At 39.0% G+C, this 23,797-nt stretch overlaps 1 protein-coding gene across 1 annotated transcript; it reads right to left on the reverse strand.

Moving 5' to 3' along the window:
* Window positions 1-14,579: 14,579 nt before the first annotated feature.
* On the reverse strand, window positions 14,580-15,979 carry LOC107783873 (uncharacterized). The gene is made up of 2 exons (XM_016604903.2): window positions 15,836-15,979; window positions 14,580-15,724 (listed from the first exon to the last, which is right to left on the reverse strand). Exons 1-2 carry the CDS (start codon window positions 15,905-15,907, stop codon window positions 14,891-14,893), a joined length of 906 nt encoding a protein of 301 aa, XP_016460389.1. The 5' UTR covers window positions 15,908-15,979; the 3' UTR covers window positions 14,580-14,890.
* Window positions 15,980-23,797: the final 7,818 nt, after the last annotated feature.

The raw sequence follows: 23,797 nt of genomic DNA on the forward strand, positions 1-23,797 counted from the left end.
CCTATTAGGGGCAGAGAGCGAGGCCGAGGCCATGCCAGAGGCCGAGGCCGGGGCAGAGCTCAGCCCCGAGCAGCATTTCCAGCGACGGAGCCTTAGGTCGATGTTGAGGAGGAGGTTCTGGCCCCAGCTGTTCCAGTGGGCCCAGCTCAGGTCCCAGAGGGTTTCATAGCCACTCCAGTGCTTCAGGACGCTTTGGTCCGACTGGTAGACTTTATGGAGGGAATTTCTAGAGCGGGTTTGCTTTCCGTAGCTCCAGCCACATCTCAGGCTGGGGGAGGAGTTCAGACTCCCGATACTCGTACTCCAAAGCCGGTAGCTCCTCAGGCTCAGGTTCCAGCGGTTCATCCAGCCATGGCAGTTCAGCCAGCTATGGCAGCCCAGCCAGCTATTGCGGCTCAGCCCAGTGATGGTGCGGCTATGTCCGCGGATGCTTTGTGGAGGCTTGATCGTTTCACCAAGCTCTTCACTACTACATATAGTGGCACTCCCTCAGAGGATGCTCAGGATTTCATATTCAGCTGTCATGAGGTTCTACAGACTATAGGTATTGTAGAGACCAATGGGGTCGATTTCGCCACTTTTCGCCTGGCAGGATCGGCCAAGACTTGGTAGAGAGATTTCTGTTTAGCCAGGCCAGCAGGGTCGCCATCATTGACCTGGGATCAGTTTTCAGAGTTATTTCTGGGGAAGTTTCTCCCAGTTACTCAGCGGGATGCCCTTCGCAGGCAGTTTGAGCGTCTCCAGCAGGGTTCGATGTCAGTTACCCAGTATGAGACACAGTTTATTGATCTTGCACGCCATGCCATTGTGATACTCCCTACCGAGAGAGAGAGGGTGCGGAGGTTTGTTGATGGGTTAGTTCAGTCGATCCGTGTTCAGATGGCCATGAGTGCCGGTAGTGAGATTTCATTTCAGGAGGCGGTAGATGGTGCCCGCCGAATAGAGATGGCACTTTCTCAGGGAGGTGGTCATGGGTCTGATAAGAGGCCCCGTCATTCTGGTAGATTCAGTGGTATCTCATCTGGAGGTAGGGATTCTTATGGTAGAGGCCATCCTTCGAGTCCCTTTTAGTCAGCTCTCCAAGCTTCTCATGGTACACTAGGTGGTCGCGGTTCTCGGCCGCAGTATTCTGACCAGCAGCTCTTCAGTTCACCATCAGCACCTATCAGTGCACCACCACGTCGTTATTCTCAGCAGCCGAGGGCTTGTTATACTTGCGGCGATGTGAGTCACATTGCCAGATATTGCCCTCGAGCTTCCAGCCGCTCGCATCAGCAGGGTCCTCGCCCGATGATCCAGGCACCAGTTGCCCTACAGCCTGCCCAACCAGCTAGAGGCGGGGGTAGAGGACATAGAGGTGGAGGTAGAGGTCTTAGAGGTGGAGCTTCGACCGCTAGAGGTAGGGGTCAACCCGCAGCAGATCGTCCCAGGGATATGATTCAGGGAGGTGGGGCCCAGCCCCGTTGTTATGCTTTGCCAGCCAGGACAGAGGCTGAGTCATCAGATGCTGTGATTACAAGTACTATTCTGGTCTGTGATAGGAATGCTTCTGTGCTATTTGATCCCAGATCTACGTATTCATATGTGTCGTCCTATTTTGCACCCTATTTGGTTATGCCTAGTGACTCGTTGAGTATTCATGTTTATGTGTCAACACCAGTGGGTGATTCTATTGTGGTCGACCAAGTTCATCGTTCTTGTATCGTAGTGTTTGGGGGTCTTGAGACCCGTGTTGATCTGTTGCTTTTGGACATGGTCGACTTCGATGTTATATTGGGGATGGATTGGTTATCCCCGTACCATGCTATCTTGGATTGCCATGCCAAGACCGTAACCTTAGCCTTACCGGATTTACCCCGTTTAGAGTAGAGAGGGACTTCTGGTCATTGTACCCGCAGTGTTATCTCGTATGTGAAAGCTCGGCGTATGGTCGAGAAGGGATGTTTGGCCTACTTGGCGTATGTTCGCGATTCTAGCGCGGAGGCCCCTTCTATTGATTCTGTGCCCGTTGTTCGGGAGTTTTCTGAGGTTTTCCCTTCAGACTTGCCGGGTATGTCGCCCGAAAGGGATATCGACTTTTGTATTAATTTGGCCCCGGGCACTCAGCCCATTTCTATCCCGCCATATCGTATGGCCCCGCCGGAGTTGAAAGAGTTAAAGGAACAGCTGCAGGATTTGCTTGAGAAAGGTTTCATTAGACCTAGTGTTTCACCTTGGGGTGCGCCGGTGTTGTTTGTTAAGAAAAAGGATGGTTCGATGAGAATGTGCATCGATTACCGGCAATTGAACAAGGTTAAAATTAAGAATAAGTATCCACTGCCGAGGATCGACAATTTATTCGACCAGCTTCAGGGTGCAAGGGTGTTCTCAAAGATAGATTTGAGATCTGGTTATCATCAACTGAGGATTAGGGCGTCTGATGTCCCCAAGACAGCATTTCGCACTCAGTATGGGCACTATGAGTTTTTAGTCATGTAATTTGGATTGACTAATTCCCCAGCAGCGTTCCTGGAGTCGATGAACCGAGTGTTCAGACCTTATTTGGACTTGTTCGTGATATTCTTCATTGACGATATTCTTATATACTCCCGCAATCAGGAGGAGCATGAGAAGCACCTCAGAGTGGTCCTTCAGACCCTAAAGGATAGTCAGTTGTATGCTAAGTTCTCAAAGTGCGAGTTTTGGTTGAGTTCGGTCGCATTCCTGGGTCATGTCGTATCAGCAGCAGGTATTCAGGTAGAGCTGAAGAAGATAGAGGCAGTCAAGAACTGGCCTCGACCAGCTTCAGCTACGGATATTCGGAGTTTCCTGGGGTTAGCAGGTTACTACCGTCGGTTCATGGAGGGGTTTTCATCCATTGCAGCCCTATGACCAGATTGAACCAGAAGGGTGTCCAGTTTAGGTGGTCGGACGAGTGTGAGGCGAGCTTTCAGAAGCTCAAGACGGCTCTGACTACGGCACCAGTATTGGTTTTGCCCACAGGTTTAGGGCCATATACGGTCTATTGTGATGCATCTCGTATTGGGCTTGGTGCAATGTTGATGCAAGAAGGCAAGGTCATTGCTTATGCTTCGAGGCAGTTGAAGATCCACGAGAAGAATTATCCGGTTCATGATCTCGAGTTGGCAGCCATTGTTCATGCCTTGAAGATCTGGAGGCATTACTTATATGGCGTGACGTGTGAGGTTTACACTGATCACAAGAGTCTTCAGTATCTGTTCAAGCAGAAAGAGTTGAATTTGAGGTAGAGGAGGTGGTTAGAGTTGCTAAAGGATTATGATGTTACTATCTTATACCACCCGGGGAAGGCCAATGTGGTGGCCGATGCATTGAGCAGGAAGTCCGCCAGCATGGGTAGTCTTGCTTATATTCCAGTCAGCCAGAGATCGCTTGCTTTGGATGTTCAGGCCTTGGCCAATCGTCTTGTGAGGTTGGATATTTCTGAGCCTAGCAGAGTGTTAGCTTGCACGGTTGCTCGTTCCTCACTATTAGAGCGTATCCGCGAGCGGCAGTTTGAGGATCCCCATTTGTGTGTCTTGAGAGACACGGTGCAGCGTGGAGGTGCCAAGAAAGTAACCTTAGATGATGATGGTGTATTGAGATTGCAGGGGCGAGTTTGTGTGCCCAATGTTGATGGGATTCGAGAGTTGATCTTAGCGGAGGCCCACAGTTCTCGGTATTCTATTCACCCGGGCGCCACGAAGATGTATCAGGATCTGAGGCAGCACTATTGGTGGCGTAAGATGAAGAAAGACATCGTGGTGCATGTGGCTCGGTGTTTGAATTGTCAGCAGGTTAAGTACGAGCATCAAAGACCCGGTGGTCTATTTCAGAGGATTGCACTTCCCGAGTGGAAGTGGGAGAGGATTACGATGGATTTCGTTACTGGACTTCCGATGACTCGGAAAAAGTTTGATGCAGTTTGGGTCATTGTTGATATGCTGACCAAGTCAGCGTATTTTGTTCCTGTTGCAGCCACCTATTCATCCGAAAGGTTAGCCGAGAATTATATCAGGGAAATTGTTCGCCTTCATGGGGTGCCGCTATCTATCATTTCGGATCGGGGTATGCAGTTTACCTCGCATTTATGGAGAGCGGTTCAGCGAGAGTTGGGCACCGAGGTTGAGTTGAGTATAGCATTTCATCCCCAGGCGGACGGTCAGTCCGAGAGGACTATTCAGATTCTTGAGGACATGCTCCGAGCCCGTGTCATTGATTTTGGAGGCTCGTGGGACTAGTTGTTTCCTTTAGCAGAGTTCGCCTACAACAACAGCTACCAGTCCAGCATTCAGATGGCTCTGTATGAGGCATTGTATGGTAGGCGATGTCGGTCTCCAGTTGGATGGTTTGAGCCGGGAGAGGCTCGATTATTGGGTACGGATCTGGTTCAGGAAGCCTTGGACAAGGTCAGGATTATTCAGGATAGACTTCATACAGATCAGTCCAGACAGAAGAGTTATGCAGACCGCAAGGTCAGAGATGTTGCTTTCATGGTTGGTGAGCGGGTATTGCTCCGTGTATTGCCTATGAAGGGCGTGATGAGATTTGGGAAGAAGGGCAAGCTCAGCCCTAGGTTCATCGGTCCATTTGAGATTCTTGATCGTGTGGGAGAGGTGGCTTATAGACTTGCCTTGCCACCTAGCTTGTCAGCTGTGCATCCCGTGTTTCATGTATCTATGCTTCGGAAGTATCGCGGGGATCCATCGCACGTGTTGGATTTCAGCACTGTCCAATTGGACAAGGATCTGTCTTATGAGGAGGAGCCGGTGGCTATTCTAGACCGGCAGGTTCGACAGTTGAGGTCGAAGAGTTTTCCTTCGGTGCGGGTTCAGTGGAGAGGTCAGCCTCCTGAGGCATCGACCTGGGAGTCCGAGTCCGATATGCAGAGCCGTTATCCTCATTTATTTTCCGACTCAGGTACTTTTTTCTTTTGTCCATTCGAGGACGAACGGTTGTTTTAGAGGTGGAGAATGTGACACCCCAAGGGGTCATCACCGTAATTCTTCCTTGTTCCGTGCTCCCGAGGCCTTGAAAACCTCGCTTTTAGTTGCCTCAATTGGCGTGCACAGTTCGGGCGTGTAGCCGGAAAGTTTTTATGTTAGAATATGTAAATTATGTGAAACATTTGATGAATTTTAGTATTAATATGCATAATATTGGCTTCGGTCAACATTTTGGGTAAACGGACCCGGACCTGTGATTCGACGGTGCCGGAGGGTCCGTAGGAAAATATGGGACTTGGGCGTGTGCCCGGAATCAAATTCCGAGGTCCCAAGCCCGAGAAATGAATTTTTGTGTGAAATTGTTTTCTGAAATTAATTAAGGAAAATGAAGAAGAAAATTGATCAGAAAACTGTGGTATCGGGCTCGTATTTTGGTTCCGACGCCCGGTACGAGTCTTAAATATGTTTTAAGCACTATCTGTAAAGTTTGGCTAAAAACGGACGTCATATGACGTGTTTCGGACTTAAAATGGGGAAGTTGAGTTTTTGTGAAAGTTGAAAGAAAATCATGTGTTTGAGGCTTGATCCTATGTATATGATGTTATTTTGGCGATTTGATCGCACGAGTAAGTCCGTAAGATGTTTTTAAGGTTGTGTGCATGTTTGGTATCAGAGCCCCGAGGGCTCGGGTGAGTTTTGAATGGGGCCCGGGAGGTCTTGGACTTAGAAAAAAAATATACAGGTTCAGATGTTGCAGGCCCAGCGCGGCCGCGGCCATTTCCACGCGGTCCGCGCTGGCAGCCACGCGGCCGTGGTGCTTTTCTGTGTGGTCCGCGTGGTGGGGTTCAGAGGGTCGACCAGCGCGGCCGCGCACCAAATCAGTGCGGTCCGCGCTGGGTGGGTTCAGAGAGAGCCCACTTCTTCCCTCCCTCGGCGCGGCCGCGGTACATTTCCGCACAGTCCGCGCTGGCAGCCACGTGGCCACGGTGCATTTCTGCGCAGTCCGCGCCATCCCCCAACATATATATAAATTCGGGATTTTCAGTCATTTTTCCACTTTTCAAAAACCCAAAACCTAAGAGGCGATTTTCCAAACAACTTTTCTTCTTCAAAACGATTGGTAAGTGATTTCTAACTTAATTTCTTTATTCCTTAACATCTTTTAACATAATTTCAACTTCAAATCAAAGATTTTCATAGGGAAAATTGGGTGTTTTGGGTAGAACCTAGGTTTTCTACAAATTGAGAAGTTGGACCTCAATTTGGGGTCCGATTTAAAAACAAATCATATATTTGGATTCGTAGGGGAATGGGTAACCGAGTTTTGGTCTGAACCTCGAGTTTCGACCATGTGGGTCCGGGGGTATTTTTGACCTTTTTGGGAAAAACCTTGAAAAATCTATTTTTCATGCATTGGGGATGATTCATTTAGTAATTATTAATGTGATTAAGTAACTTATGACTAGATTCGAGCGGATTGGTGGTGGAATCAAGAGGTAAAGCTATACTAGAAGCGTGAGTTGAGTTTGGAGCATTCGAGGTAAGTGTTTGTTCTAACTTTGGCTTGAGGGAATAGGATTAGGATGATATTTGCTACTTGCTAATATGGAGTACGGTGTATAGGCATGGTGACAGTTATCTATGCACCGGAGTCTAGCACGATCGTGAGTCTTGATTGCTTTTAATTCGAATAATGCGACACAAACTCCTTGTTTATTTGATGAGTTTCACATAATATGAACGGTTGAGGTAAAATTGCGATTGGTGTACTTTTTGAGCGTTAGCTCGAACATGAATGTGTTAGTTGAGGAAGAATGGATTTTAAAAGGATAATGTGTTGTAAATACTCCCTTGCCAGGATGTGTAGACTGATATATATATTCTCCCTTGTCGGGATATTTTGGGCTGTTAGCTGTACCCTTGCTGGGTTAAAGGTATTGAGTTGTTATTCTCCCCTGAAGGGGTCTACTGCACGCCGTCCACTTATATATGATATTATGGGATCGTGTGGCACGCCGTCCACTTATATATGATATTATGGGATCGTGTGGCACGCCGTCCACTTATATATGATATTATGGGATCGTGTGGCACGCCGTCCACTTATATATGATATTATGGGATCGTGTGGCACGCCGTCCACTTATATATGATATTATGGGATCGTGTGGCACGCCGTCCACTTATATATGATATTATGGGATCGTGTGGCACGCCGTCCACTTATATATGATATTATGGGATCGTGTGGCACGCCGTCCACTTATATATATATATATATATATATATATATATATATATATATATATATATATATACATCATGGGAACCAGAGTCTCTTCTGCTTATTTCCGATATTTCATTTTTATCTGTTACTCCCCGATAACATGTCCCCTCCCAGTTTTACTTTGTATTATCTTGTTATTGTTTTCTTGCACTTGTTGTATATATATATCTGTATAGGTTAAATGTGGTAGGTACTGTCTAGCCTCGTCACTACTTCGTCAGGGTTAGGCCAGGCACTTACCAGCACATGGGGTCGGTTGTGCTGATGCTACACTATGTGCAAATTTTTGTGCACGGATCAGGGAGCAGCTTACGGACCACAGCAGTAGGATTTCTGGGAGCTGTCTTCAGTCCAGGGACTCTCGAGGTAGCCTAGCTGGCGTTCGCAGGCCGAAGTCCCTTTCCATGTTTTTCGTTTGTTCATCTTGTATCAGACAAACATGATGTATTTCCTTTCAGACATTGTTTGTAGTATTCTGTAGTAGTCCGTGAGCTAGTGACACCAGACCTTGGGTAGTGATGTGTATTAAACTTCCACACTTTTGGTTTTCAGTTGATTTAGATTTAAAGTCTTCTGCTTAAATTTTGTCTCGTTTATTATATTGTTTGAAAGAAAGCAGGAAAGGTGTTTTAAATATTTGGCTTGCCTAGCTCCAATAGTAGGCGCCATCACGACACCCGATGGTGGGAAATCCGGGTCGTGACAGGAGTTCAATCATGACACGATCGGCTAGACCTTCTCATTTGATACATTAACCGCAATCACAATTTCAATTATATTTCTAGCACATCCACCACCATGTGTGCGGCATGGCGTCCAATCACGACCCGATCAGCTAGGCTGTCTCACCTGAGACATTACCACTTTCTATCAATCATCTCACTTTATTCTTCTTTCACATTTTTGTAGTTTCATCGGCACTAGTGTCCATAATTGTAATATCATACTTGGCACTTGGCCGTATTTCATAATTCAAGTTCTTTTTCCACATTTCAACATCATTGTCATCATCAATAACAATAAGGCTTTCTATTCAAGACATTAAATGCACATATGGGCAATTTGGGAGTCTTAGGAACATAGACACTTTTCATACAATTTGGCATATCAACCTTCATTCGAACTTGACTTGAAGTCTTAACATTTTTAACACATTTTTCATATTTTGAACACATCCTCAAATGATAAGATAACATGATGAAAGCATTTGGAATACACATTGAACACATATTTTTTCAACAAAAGCATACTTGGAATAACCAATTCTATAATGATCAATTTGGGACTTACACCAATTACATGAACACCGTAGGATTCAATTCTAAGAAGAAGGGGTTTAGCCAAAATACCTCAATTGAGCTCCCTCAACTCTAAATTATTTCCGAATTTCTTAGCAACTTCAATCTATTTTGGAAATATAACAAGTTGAACCAAAATTAGGGAGGTGATCATAATTCTAGCTCATTTGAACATTTTATCAACCACTAGGTGTGCATCAAGATTTTAAGGTCCTTTTATGAAAGACTTCATCATCCCACAACCCATCCTTTATAATTTTTAGCTTACAATCTTCCTACACTCTTTGATATCACATGCATGGAAGATAAACAACTCCTCTACCCAAGATTTGTCTTGATAATTACTTATTTTTAGTTAATTTTCAAAATTAAGGCCTAGGGTATAGATTTTTACATCTTAGGATGAAGACCTAGTGAGTTCTTCTTACAAATTCCTCAACTTTGAGCAAGAATTGATGAATGAAGAGCTTAGGGACTCCCCTTCTCACTCTATGGCATCTTCTCTCTAGAAATGTAAGACTTTTCCTTCTAAAATGACCCCCAAAGGTGTTATATTAGGAAGGGGTCGGGTTCAAAAATTAAAAATATAGGAGTCCCGACACAGATCTGCGGTCGCATATGCAACTGCATAATGATTCTGCAGTCCACAAAGTGGGCCGCATAATTGGCACTCCAAAACTGACATTTTCTGCTTTAGTATGCGACCAGTCTGTGGTCGCATAATGCGCCGCAGAACCTCCATCTAAAAAAACTTCAAGGTTGGATATGCGATCAGAGTGCAGCCCGCGAAATGGTTCTGCGGTCGTATAATGGGCCACAAAAATGACATCATAAATGGCCCAAAAGACTAACTCACTCTACGGCCATTCTGCGGCCCATAGAGTGATTATGCGGTCGCATAATGAGCTAAAAAAATGCCCAATTCTGCCAAATATTTTCCTTCAACTTTGCAGCGCACTGTTCAACCAAAAAAGTCCATACTTTTAACACATAAGCCTACCTCGGCACCACAAAATCCCAGATTTTGAGTGAAATTTTGACGGGGCCTTACAAATTCTGCGCCTGACTCTTCTGTGATGCCTCCCCAGCCAACACTCCCTCGCTTTTGCGACCATCGCACATGCGCATAACCAGCCCCAGGTGCGATCATACGAGAACCAACAGCCACCAGCCTTAGCCAAAATTTCCAAAATGCTCCGAACCTCGTCCGAAACTCACTCGGGCCACTCGGAACCCCATCTAAATATACCAACAAGTCCAATAACATAATACGAACCTATTCGAGGCCTCAAAACACTCATAACAACATCAAAACGATGAATCACACCTCAATTCGAAATCAATGAACTTTGAAACTTCAAACTTCCACAATCGATCCGGAAACCTATAAAATCACGTCTGACTGACCTGAAATTTAGCACAGAAGTCACATTTGACATTACAGACTTGTTCCAATTTCTGGAATTGGAATCCAACCCCAATATCAAAAGGTCCACTCCTAGCCAAAGTTTTCAAAATTTCATCTTTCACCATTTCAAGCCAAATTCTACTACGGACCTCCAAATCACAATCTGGATGCTCTCCTAAGTCTAAAATCACCCAATGGAGCTAAAGGAACCATAAAAAATACAATCCGAGGTCAACTATTAAAAAGTCAAACTTGGTCAACTCTTCCAATTTAAAGCTTCCTAATTGAGAATCATTCTTCCAAATCAATTCCGAATAACCTAAAAACCAAAACCGACGATTCACATAAGTCATAATATATCATACGGAGCTACTCATGCCCGTAAAATACTGAGTGAAGTGCAAATGCTCAAAACGACTGGTCGAGTTGTTACAGAAAACCCTCAAGAGATTGACAACTCTTGAAAATTCGGATAAAGTAATTAAGCAATTAAGTATTCACTACTAATTGCTCACCAACTAAGAGAAATTTAACACTAATAAAAGCATAAATAAAGCAATAAAGGAATTAAAGGCATAAACATAAATGCATTAATTAAAAGATAAGAATAGAGTGTAAGACTTACATGTCTTCAAGTTTATCGTTAATCAAGTCTACCTAAAATAAAATCCTTAAGGGCTATTTATACTAGAGTAGTTATTTAGCTACAAATGAATCAAATACCCCTAAGCCAATTCTAAGGATCTAAATATGGTCAATTATTACAAGTATAGCCTCCAATTACATGCAGTCCTCATTTGATGGCAAATTACACACATAGCCTCCCAATTGCAATAGTAGCCATCAACTGACATTCAAAACGCGTGTTGGCTATCTTGGGTCGTACTATCCCCCCACCTCCCGAAAGAAATTCGTCCTCGAATTTGGACCGTGTAAATCAAGAAAGAGGCAAACCTAAGTACCAAGTCAATCACAATCAAAGCATTGTATGTCCACGCTAACAGATCAAAGATCATAATCTTGCACTTAAAAGTGACACTCTTATGATATATCCAAATGTCATAATCTATAAAGAACACATCTCCAACACGAATGACACAAACTTGACTCTAAGAAAAATAATACTTATGAAAAGAATCAAGAGAGCGTAAAGTTTGCTTCCAACAAAACCACAATCTTGTAAAATCCTCAACAAAAGTACACACTTTTATGGCATAACCAAGTATCATAAGAAGCAATAAAAATTATACTCTTCAATCCAAAAAAAAAGATACTTCACCATGATATGAAACAACTACGGGGTCAAACACAATTTTTAATCCCCAAATATGTGCACGCTTTCCAATAACTTCACATGACAACTTAAGAGATATGCAAATATCATGAATCATCATATAAAGAATATCACGATACTCAAAGTTAAGAGTCTTTACCTCAATGGCCTTAGATAAACATCACCCAAACGTACATACCATTTTTGCTTTTGGGCAAAAGAAAAAGTTTTGACAAAAAGTATGCCAAAGTGTTTGTTCAAGGCCTATCTTACCCTTAGCAACTTTCTATTGTTGAATATTCACAAAATAATCAATAAAATTAGGTTCTTTTTACTTAAAATGGTCACTCAAGACACCAAAAGAAATATTCTTACCATTTCTCATAGAAGCATTAGCAAAATTCAACAAGAATGCTCTTTCAAAAGTGGGAATAAGATAAATAAAGCAATTAATACTAGTTCAGGCATCAAAAACTTTACTTTCCTTTTTACACTCAACAAAATCATTACGTAAATATGCATAAGAGTCCTCAAGATCAAATAAAAGAGAAGTCAACTCATTGGAATACAAATGAAAGTTTTCTTCTTCTGTATTTATGTCATTGTAAAGTCAAATGATACATATTGCTGTTCTTAAGAGATATAATTAAGATCGTAGTTGTGAACTGACTTTTGAGTTTCTTAAAAAAACGTGACTTTTGAATTTTCTTAATGTTGATCAATGTTAAGAAGAATGCTTTTTCATATTTCATTGGCAGATATAAACAAGAACTTCTATGTAAGAATGTGGCATTTTATACAAGCCACCAACGATTAATTCTATAATTCAAATGGTTAGTTACAAAATTAAAGGGTCACAGCCTTTCAAGGACAAATGAAATTTAAACATCAATATTTATTTAGGTTAATAATATTAAATAATACTTATTCAGAATTAAAATATTTAGGTTATTAAGAAGGGTATTTTAGTAATTCAACTTTTAACTTTCGATGTTTCAATATTTATAATAATATAAATATAGATAGACACGTGCGTATTCCATGAAATCAATATAAACTTCTTAAAATGACATATATATTATTTTAAAATGTTAATCATGAGATATAAAACAAGATTTGAAAGGTAAAAAAATACAAGCTAAAATTTATAAGTGGAGTTCCTATATATTAAAGAATCAGGAAATTCAAATTCTCTTGTTCGTCTGTTTAATTTTATTTGCAAAATAAATTCATGTTGTATTCTTAAAGTGCTTATTAAAAAAGTAGAAACAGGAGCATTGAAAATCAAACAAAAAGCGAAGCCTTATCCCCTAATTATATGCAATAAAGAAGAAATATTAAAGTGCACGGATCAAATCATCTGACTTCTTATTGAATCAAAAATATGAGAGCACTTAAATTTACCAGAAGCAGAATTGTCTTTTAGGTAATTTCATTCGTTGTTTTTTCTCACAATCTGTAAATACAATTCAAAGGATTAGTATATGCAACTCTGGTATGTATACAAGAAATAGAATATACAAAATTTAGAAAAATAATTTTACATGAGGGCACACAATTTCTTGGGTAAACACATGTGAAATAATAAGCAAAAAGAACATGCCAATTCATAATTTTATTAACGGATGATACCATAATTTTGTCAAAGAAAAGTGAAAAGAAGGACTCCATCAGCATGCTTATTCTTCCTGGTGGAACACCGGCTCAAGAATATTAAATTATTATTCTAACTAAATGAAGCATTAGATGAATTTGATTGGGAATGCAAAAAGATTTCACAAGTTTCAAAAGATATAAATTAGATTTATGATTTAATATAGGGAGTAGTAAAAAAGACTCATTTATTTACCATGGAATGTTAGGAGTAGTAGAAAAGACTCAATTTATCATGAGATGCTTTTACTTTTAGGTACAATAATAATGTTATAGGATTGATGTTTAAATGAAGGACAAAAAGGTCATTCAGTTTTTAAGGACATTTTGGTAATTCAATTTTATATTTAGGTCTTCACGCTTTTAGTATAATATGATATGATATAGATATAAATAGATATATAAAAACAAAATAAATTAGCACTAAAAAATAGAGTATGTGTGTACTGCTCTTTTTGAAAGTTAGAAAGAGCAAAAAGTAACACTCTCTTTCCTCTCCTCATTTTGGACAAACCGAAAAATATAGAGGAAAATATGGGTCAGTTACTCAAATGGTCACTCAACTTTCTCAAATTATCTCTTAAAGTTATTTTTCTTTCGTTTGTAACAATAAAGTCATTGAACTATGTCTATTGCACTCAGAAAGTCACTCAACTAGATTTTCCAAATTTTGGATTACCAAATACCTATTTTACCCTCTAAATTATAAATATTTATATTCTTTTATTTTTTTTTAAAGTTTTCAATATTATGATTTTCCCTTTTTAATTTATATTATGGACTTACCTATAGAATAAATAAATATCATTTATAAATTATAAAATAAAAAGTATTCAAGCATGTATAATGCTGGAATAACAAAATAACGAGCATAGTAAAAAAAGTTAATTAGAACAATTTGTTAGTAATAATAATTTTAGTATTAACAACAAAAATTCAAAAATTTATTTACACAATTCAGAATGAAAGAAAATAAAGGTTGTAAAATATATATTCCATGCATGTAATATAAAGATAATTTTTTAAATAAAAGTATTTTTATAATATACATATATATTCTTGAAAATTATGCTCAATTATATTATATATATTACATGCATGACTTATCATAGTATATTTTACCCTATACAGATAGTCCCCTTACTTTCCGGTGACATAACTTTGTATCATCAGAAAGTTGATAGAAACATAATAATATAATTGAGCATAATTTTCAAGAATATATAATGTATACTATAAAAATATCTCTATTTAGATAATTATTTTTGTATTATACTATGTTATATATATATATTTTACAACCTTTATTTTCTTTCATTCTGAATTGTGTATAAATTTTTGAAGTTTTGTTGTTAATACTAAAATTATTATTACTAACAAATTATTCTAATTAACTTTTTTTACTATGCTCGTTGTTTTGTTATTCCAGCATTATACATGCTTAAATACTTTTTATTTTTCTAATTTATAAATAATATTTATTTATTCTATAGGTAAGTCCATAATATAATTAAAAAGGGAAAATCATAATATTAAATAGCAAAAAAATAAAAATAAAAAGAAGATAAATGTTTATAATTTAGAGGGTAAAATAGGTATTTGGCAATCCAAAATTTGGAAAATCTAGTTGAGTGACCTTCTGAGTGCAATAAGTATAGTTCAGTGACTTTGTTGCTACAAATGAAAGTAAAGTAACTTTAGGAGATAATTTGAAATAATTGAGTGACTATTTGAGTAATGCACTCGGGAAAATATTAACTCTCCCTTGAAGATGCAAGAGAGAGTTAGACAACTGCTTAATCTGAATTACACAAATGCACAAGTCTATTCTACTTCAAAATTTACTTGGCTTTACAATAAATTTCTTCTTGTTTACAATCCTAAACATGTATATGCTACTAAAACTGAAATGAGATTTTTTCTGTAATATTCATTCATTTTTTGTGCCAAAATTGTCCCCTTTAATGATGCTTCTTTCATCTTCAATATTTGTCTTCACTAAACTGTGATCATGCTCTCTTTGCTTTCTTAAGACCGTTTCTCTAGCATTTCCTTGTAGCTACACTTTCCAATATCGGTTTTCGACATACTAATTTCAATTGTTTTGCTTACATCTTCATGAGAACCAAACATTGGTGATGAAACCGCGTCCTCAAATGGATCACAACTCGATGAACTTGCAGGACTTATAGCCTCTACAAATGCTTGAATTTCTGACCCAGTAATCTTTTTCTCATCTACCCCACATTCTGATTTATCATTTCCCATGATTTGTTCATGTGAAGCATCAGCGTTATGCAATTGGCTAAACAGTTTAGCAGGCAAATCCGATTTAACTGTTGATTCTTGTTGGAGATATTGATCATTGTGATTTACATCAATTGTTATATCCTTCTCCCTAGCATTCCTGGACCCCCAATGAGTCAAACGCGAAATCCAGAAGTTCAACCACGCTATAAGATGGAACAGTGCCCAATCAAGAAATGGTATCTGGTGAATAAATATTGGCAACTTTTCCATGGAATCATCAAATTTTCCAGGTAGGCTTTCTGCAGCATAAGCTAGCTCATCTATCTTATCGAAAAGTCTAGATGCTGGTGGAAATAACTTTTCTACCATAATTTCTGAAGTGAGTATACAATTATCTATAAAAGATACGACTAATAGCCATTGAAATTGCATGGTGTATAAAATTGGCATTACATAACTCATACATATTGCAATTTTATCTATTATTGATCTGATAGGTCCGTTAAAGTCCTCTGTTTTTCTGCAAGCAATGTGGATAATTGCAAAGATTGAAGCTACACAAGTGTACAATGGACGACGTCTTGGCATTTTTTTGCTTTCTGAATTTGATCCCTGAAAATTCAAAATCGAATGTGATTTTAAGGATTTTGGGTCTGGCCAAATTTAGATTAAAAGAATGAAATAAGCAAGAATGGAGAAAGAGATGCATAACATACAATGTACCTTGGACATAAATAAGACACTGTACTTGACAATTCTTTCAGTAATCCTCCACACAAAATTGAGAATTTTCATGATTACATGTATGAAGTGAAGTAGTTTTTCATGTTCCTTTTTTTTTTCTGCTTTATATTTTCGGTGGATTAAAACTGTTAAAATTTGGAAAACAGAAATGAATATAGGTCTTTCAGAATTGGTTGAATCTAGTTGTGAGTTGTAGGTTGGGATCAATTGTAGCAATTCTACGGTTTTGAAAGAGCTGCAACATTTAGTTTAACCATCCAAACATTTCTCGCAATTTCTTTCTCTTCCTCTATTGTTTTACTATTTAACTTGCCCCGCTTCGCGCGGTCATAGAAATAAATTAGTGAATTCTTGAAAAAATCTATTATAATTTTATAACTAATTTTAAAAATCAATATTTTTTTCTGAATAGCTTCAAAACTCTTCAAATAATCAATTTTACAATTTTGTTTCTCTTTTCCTCTTTCTTTATTTTTTTCCATTTCATCATACCATAATAATAAATCTTCTAAAATGGTTGGCATGTAATCTTAACAAAAATACTTCTTTTTTCCAAAGGACTATCTATTTCTATATTATATAAAAGCTGTCTTCACAAAAAAAGCATATTTCCCTTAGTATAAGCACTATTGTCTCATTATTAGCGAAAAGTTCTAAGGAGTTTTTCATGGTGTATATGAAAAGGCATTTGCAATTTCATTAGTCCTTCATAGGAGACTTAAATCTATTTTAGGTAAAGGAAAAAAACCAACCTACTTAGTGATATTTCAAAAAAAAAAAAAAAAATGAGTTTTATCAGTTGTCTATCCCTCGCAATTAGTCACGATTGTTTGATTCTTGATATTCAAAAATTAAAGATAAAATGTGAAAGTTTTAAGAATTAAAAAAGATACAAAATCAAAATTTTTGACAGGTGAAAAAGGAGAAATATTCTCTTTCTCTTTCCTTCTTTTCTTCTCTGTCTCCCCCTAACTTGTTACTTCCTCTATTACTAAGATAAACTCTCTCTTTGTTCTCCTCCTAACTTGCCCTTATAACAACATTCTAAAAACACTATATTATTTCTTATAAATACACTCATTCATTCTATATACATCCGACATTCCATCACCTTCTTCTTCTCAACTTCCTCTTCATTGTTAGTGATCTTACCAAAAACTTTCCCCTTTGTGACAAATGGCAATTTCCTCGTAATATTATACATATATATCTTGTGTTATTTAAATAATTATATGAAAATCAGCATAAAGTTACGAGTAAGCATGTTAGAGAGGTCTGTAGAAAAAATATCTTAACAAACAGAGATGATATAAGGAAAAATTTACAAATCAACTATATAAGAAAAAAATGAATATGAAAAAATAGAATAGAAAAGCAAATTCAAATAGATAAATAAAAGCATTGCATAATTTTTTATAATACCATTGCTATCGAGGAATAGCCCTCTCAATCAAAGTTAATAAAATTTTTGTGAAGTCTTCTCACCTTTCTTTTAATATTTAAATATTCTTCACAGATTAATATTGATTGTCACGACCCAATTCTTCCTCAGATGGATCTCCTGATGGCACCTACTCTTAGGGACTAGATAAGCCTAACATTTACTAAATATCAACCATAATAAAGAACGTCTAACAGTCTCAATATAGAAATTTTTATGAAATATACATCTTCCCAAAAATCGGTGGTACAAGTCATAAGCTCCACAGAGTTTCCTACAACTTCTAAACATAACTGTATGGAAATAAGTACAACAGTGTGAATACAAAATAGAAAGGTGACTCCGAAGCTTGTGAACGCAGCAACAGGGCGACCTTAAGTCTCCTCGGCAAGAATCCACACAGCTACTATCGATTAATATCTGGATCTACACAAAAATATGCAGAAGTGTAGTATGAGCACACACAACGGTGCCCAGTAAGTATTAAGACTAACCTCGGTGGAGTAGTGATGAGGAACAGTCAAGACACCCACTAGTTTAATAAACAGAACAAGTATAAATATAGAAACAACAAAACATGATATGTATATATAGACTACGCGATAGAGCTAACAATATAGTAATTGCAATAAGGAAAGAAAACAGCAAGTACTCAGCGGAACACCATAAGGAAAACACAGAAAGGTAAACAAGAATACAACCCAAATTCGAAATCACAATACAGTAAAGATAAGTCATAACTCAACAACTACGACGGTTTTCACCTTAAGTTTTAACCAGCAAAACGTCAATCAAATAGTCAACCTTTCAAGTGATAAAAAAGTGTTTCTAAATATATTTCCTTCAAATAAATGTTCTTTTAAAAAAATAGTTCTTTCAACATAAATACTATTCAAATATAATCTTTTCAAATAGATAAACTTCGAATATATGACACCCTGTGACACCTCGTCTCATATTCATACAATACAGGTCTCAGTAGTAGAACCCTAACACTTGGCGTTCTGTGCCCTCATCACACCACATAATCATATTGACAACTCACGTGCCAAATGGAGCCACTCTCACATGGAAGGCCAATAAACAAAGGTGTGCGTCTATACTCAGCAATATCAAGAAGCCTCCTATCCGATAAGGGTGCTTAGCTACGTGTATACTTGTGCAAGTGTCCTAATATAGTTCATACCAGCTAGCAAGCATAAGGACAAGAACGGATAGCACATATAATGTTTTCACAGGGATAGGATCAATAAAAATAACAGCTCACAACACAGTGATAATAACAGGGGATCACCCAGGATACCGTCTCGTAGTCCCAAACGTATATGTGCAAGGGGATCTCTCGGAATACCGTTCCGTAGTCCCAAAGTAAATGTGCAGAGGATCTCCCGGGATACCGTCCCGTAGTTCAAATCGTAAATATGCAGGGGGATCTCCCGGTTAGTTCCAAAATAAATGTACAGAGGATTTCTCGGGATACCGTCCCGTAGTCCAAATCGTAAATATGCAGGGGGATCTCCCAGAATACCGTTCCGTAGTCCCAAAGTGAATGTGCAGAGGATCTCCCGAGATACCGTCCCGTAGTCCCAAAGTAAATATGCAGCGCAACCAATGGAGACAACTATACAGCACGACAAAAAACTCGTACATCACCACAACACGTACAACAACAACAATGACAATAAGACAAGGTACGACAAGTAAATCAACTCAAGAACTGTAAATCAACGGCAAGTCAACAAAGAGAATGCTGGCATAATGGGAACAATTCAACAAAGGAAAAACTAACATGTAGCGATGATCCCACAATACACAAGTAAATAACAAGGAAATCAACACGAGTCACGTAGTCCCAAATAAAGGCAAGTCAACAAAGATATATGTTATCTAAACTCCATTTTAAGGTTGGACAATTACGAGGATATTTGACAATTCAATTAAGGAAAGATGATCTTAGCTTCACTTAAGATTAAACAAGGTTAGGAGGAGATGATGATAATTCCCAAATAAGACAAGCAGCTATGAAAAGATAGCATGACACTAGGAAGACGAAATTCTTCAGTTAAGTCAAATAGGAGTCGATTAGGCAATAAGAGTGAAACATGAAGCAATTAATTCCAATTAAGCATGTAGAGGTGAAACTAGTAAATAGAAAACTCAGTCATGTCAAGAACACATTCATACACAGTGAATATAAAGACCTAAGAACCCTAAAAGGCCAATTTTCCACATATAAGTCCGAGCACGCACTCGTCACCTCGCGTACATGAACTACAATCAACATAGAAGACTCAAATCCTAAGGGGAAGTCCCCACACAAGGTTATGCAAGATACTTACCTTAAAGACGACAGACTGATATTCAAAAATGCACTCCTCGAGTGAAAAGACCTCCGGACGGCTCAAATCTAACCAAATTAATTTCAAGGCACAAATAAAACACATAAGAAACTATTCCGGATCATAAAATCTCAATTTGTAACAAAATCCAAAAATTGGTCCAAAAGTCGACCCCGGGCCCGCACCTTGGATGTTACATCCTGTAAGTTTGACAACTTTGATACCTTTAGATATATTTTGATATGATATTTTGAGTGGAACAATTTTGTAAAATAGTTTGTAAAAAAATAGTTATTAATATTACTACTTTCAATTATACACATAAAATGAGAAAGTTTACGGGATTTTCTTTATTGTAAAGATAGATTTTTAGCAAGAAAAGAAGGTTATTTTTTTATTATTTTAAGAATTAAGTGTATGAAAATTTTTACTCTTTATATGAGATTAGGAAAATTATAAGTTGAGAAAATATATGTAATTTACATGAATGTTTTAATAAAATAATAATATGTGAATTTATTTTGCTGGGTACCACACGACCGTAATAGTAAGTTATATAAAGTGTGTTAAAAATAAGTAGAATTTTAAGTAATTTGAGACAATTCTTAATTATGCGAGTAATTGGTTAATTACCGGATAACGAGATACTACATAATTACCTATTAAGTGAATAAAGATTAACATCGCCCACCCCACCCCCATGTGGCAGCACCCCAAAAGCATATGTATGAGTCTTAAGTCATATGAGATTAGGGGCACTAGTCACTAGTGAAGCTTCTAGCTTGCTCACATACTTAGGAAAAACTTGATGGGGAATTAGCTCATTATGCTAATTTCACTTAGTATTTATTGTGATTTTTGGTATTGAGATTCGTGCTTGGAGTGAGACAATGGAGAGGGTTATGGCCTGCTTTCATTTTTCTTTAACACTTTGTTTAGAATTTTTGTTAAAGATAAAATGAAAAATCTTCTCAACAAAATCCATTTAATGCCAAATGAATCAGTGGATTCAGAAGGGTCAACATCATCAACAAAGACCAAGAAATTGAGTGATGTTTCATCCCCTGATAGTAAGCCATTTTCATCTATTTCAGGATGGTTAGATTCAGTTACTAATAGGCATAATAGTCCTAGTCCTCCATTGTCTTCAAATGTGAGTAGAGGGAATAATAATAGAATGGAGCCTTGTGATTCTGCTACTTGTAGTGGGTTAGATGTTGCTTTAGATACTGTAAGGTGCGATTCGAAGTCTACCTAATTATACCGCAAAGTGAGATTTTACAATAGTGAGGGAATACAGTGTAATCTTTCTCGAGAGAATCGACTCAGGTATGTTAAAGACTATCCTTTATTTCTTTTGGTATGATCCATACTATACAAACGAAACGAGAAAATGCACAACTTTCATAAATGACTCTATTCATAGAAGTATTAGAGGTGTGTATACGGTAAAATCGGAGGGTCCAATTTTTCGTCGTTACGACGCCTAGTAAGCACATCTCGAAGGCTCGAGACTACAGTCGAGTTTCATCCCTCGAGGGCCATCGACTCTCGACCTCGGGGCAGTACGGACCGACGGTTAAGGAGAGAAATTGGGGAGTTCCCAAGGTGCATAAATAGGGCTGACAAAGTCTAGTGTACTAGTCAAAGAACGAATCAAGGCATTAACTAGCTGTACCATCTCCATATCTTTGTAATTAATGCATTTGTACTATGTTAGGATTCCCCCCATATATAAATGAGATCTTTATCATTTTGTAGACATCTGACGCGCAATACTAAATACACAAGAACATTCTCTCTGCTCTCTAATATATTCTCTTGATATTATTACTCCCATTTATTGCTTACATTTATTGTATTCTATCCATTATTCTTCATTTATCACTTATCATTGATCATAAAGAGCCATTATTTTAGCTCTGATAATTGTTAGTCATCCCTCGATTACCCTCGGCGGGACATCAGACCCAACCCCGAGGCCCTGAATAAGCAAGCTCGAGGCCCGATCTTCAACTGTTTGGTTTGACTATTATATTATTTTCGAACTATAAACTTGCTTTCTAGTCTCTTGCTTTAGCATTCTTTGCCTTACAACTAGCATAAAAATAGATCACGTATATTTAGAACCACAAAATCAAATATAATTGTTATTACCATTTTCATGGTAAACAGTTTGGCGTCCACCGTGGGGCTAAAAATAATAGTGATTATTTTCTTGCTAGTTTTACTACATAACGCAAGTTATTTTTCACGCCTTTTCTTTTCCAAGATCTTCGATTTCAGGTCAAAATTTCTAACTCTATAAATGGAGGTGGAAACAACAATCTTGAGGAGCTTGGAGAGAATGGTGTGGATGTTCCAGGTGTTGGTATACCACCACGAAACCATGAGAATGCACCAGAACCAACTCCCGTGCACGCGGTCTTGCACGATGCCCAACACGTCGATATAAGCTCCCAGACCAACAGGAGCGTACACCAAGGAGAGCAACAAGAAGTCCAAAGAACCCTGACCAGGGAAGAACGGGAGGTTACAGGCACAACAACTGGCGATTGCTCAGCTGCAAAGTCACCAAAAAACTCCCAGCACGGTAGCACCGGGGACGGCCACCCCAGCCGAGCAGGTACAAGAGAGATCAAGCAACAACGAGTCGGCAGCCGACCCCGCCATTGTAAAGATGCTCGAGGACCTCACAAAGAGGATCAAGTTGGCCGAGAAGAAGATAGAAGCCAACGACAAGAAGGTAGAGACCTATAATTCCAGGGTCGATCAAATTCCGGGTGCACCCCCGATTCTAAAAGGGGTAGACGCGAAGAAGATCGTGCAAAAGCCATTCCCACAGGAAGCGGCCCCAAAACTCATTCCAAAGAAGTTCAGAATGCCCGAGCTTTCAAAGTACAATAGAACCTCAGACCCCAACGAGCACGTCACTGCCTACACTTGCGCAGTGAAGGGCAATGACATAAAGGACGACGAGATCGAGTCTGTCTTGCTAAAGAAGTTCGGGGAAACACTCTCGAAAGGGGCCATGATGTGGTATCACAACCTAGCACCTAACTCTATAGACTCATTTTCCATGCTGGCAGATTCTTTCATAAGGGCACATGCCGGTGCCATCAAAGAAGAACGAAACAAATGAGCCACAACATGTCATCCACATAATCTTGGGAGGCATCGATGCCCCATAGGAGCCCATGATGAGAAGAACAAAAATATCCATCACCAGAGAAAAACGAACTTGGGGTTACATACCCGAGGATGCTCTCACATTCAGCGATGAGGACATCAAGACCTTGTCTTAGCCTCACAACGATGCACTAGTAATCTCTTTCCTTGTAAATGAATTTCAAATTAAACGTGTACTTATGGATCCAGGTAGCTCGACCAACATTATCAGGTCGAGGGTGGTAGAGCAGCTCGGACTGCTTGACCAAATCGTGCCCGCCTCTCGAGTCTACAATATATTCAACATGGCGAGTGAAACAACGAAAGGGGAAATCACCCTCCCAGTTAACGTGGTCGGCACAACCCAAAATGCCAAATTCCATGTCATCGATGGAGACATGAGGTACAACGCCTTGCTCGGAAGGTCATGGATACACTGCATGAGAGCAGTACCATCCACCCTCCATCAAATGAAGAAATTCCCGACAAAGGATGCGATTAAAACCGTCTACGGGGAACAATATGCGGCAAGAGAAATGTTCGCGGTGCACGATGTGACACCGACACCAGTACCTCTATCCTCAAAGGAGCCAAAGGGTAATCAAATAATAAAATAGCGATATCAAACTACGTCTTCAGCTAAGCCCAACTAAACAAAATAAAGGACCATACCGAGTCTTCATAACAAGCGATTGGATCACATCAAGATCCGAAGCGCCGTCAACACTAAGGTATGGCCATCACCCTTTTTTCAGTTACATTTTATACTAACCTAAATGCAGGTACCCGATCAAAACGGCGAAGCACTTCCCAACTTGAAGGCCTCAGGTTTCAAAAGCATACGTTGCACTATTTTCCTTCGACCGGGTTTTTATCCCAAGAAGGGTTTTACCGGCAAGGTTTTAACGAGGCAACATCTATATGTTACTAAGGAAGACCCAACAAGTATTTAAGGCTTCTTTTGCAATCAACCTCAAATATTGGGGGGCATCC

Source organism: Nicotiana tabacum, chromosome 16, assembly GCF_000715075.1.
Source record: "Nicotiana tabacum cultivar K326 chromosome 16, ASM71507v2, whole genome shotgun sequence".
Taxonomy (NCBI): domain Eukaryota; kingdom Viridiplantae; phylum Streptophyta; class Magnoliopsida; order Solanales; family Solanaceae; genus Nicotiana; species Nicotiana tabacum.

What these genes read in the sequence shown, in the direction of transcription:
- LOC107783873 (XM_016604903.2), bottom strand. Translation starts at nt 15,907, where the DNA reads ATGAAAATTCTCAATTTTGTGTGGAGGATTACTGAAAGAATTGTCAAG. An exon ending in GTGTCTTATTTATGTCCAAG is followed by an intron (nt 15,725 to 15,835) that starts GTACATTGTATG and finishes TTGAATTTTCAG; the next exon opens with GGATCAAATTCAGAAAGCAA.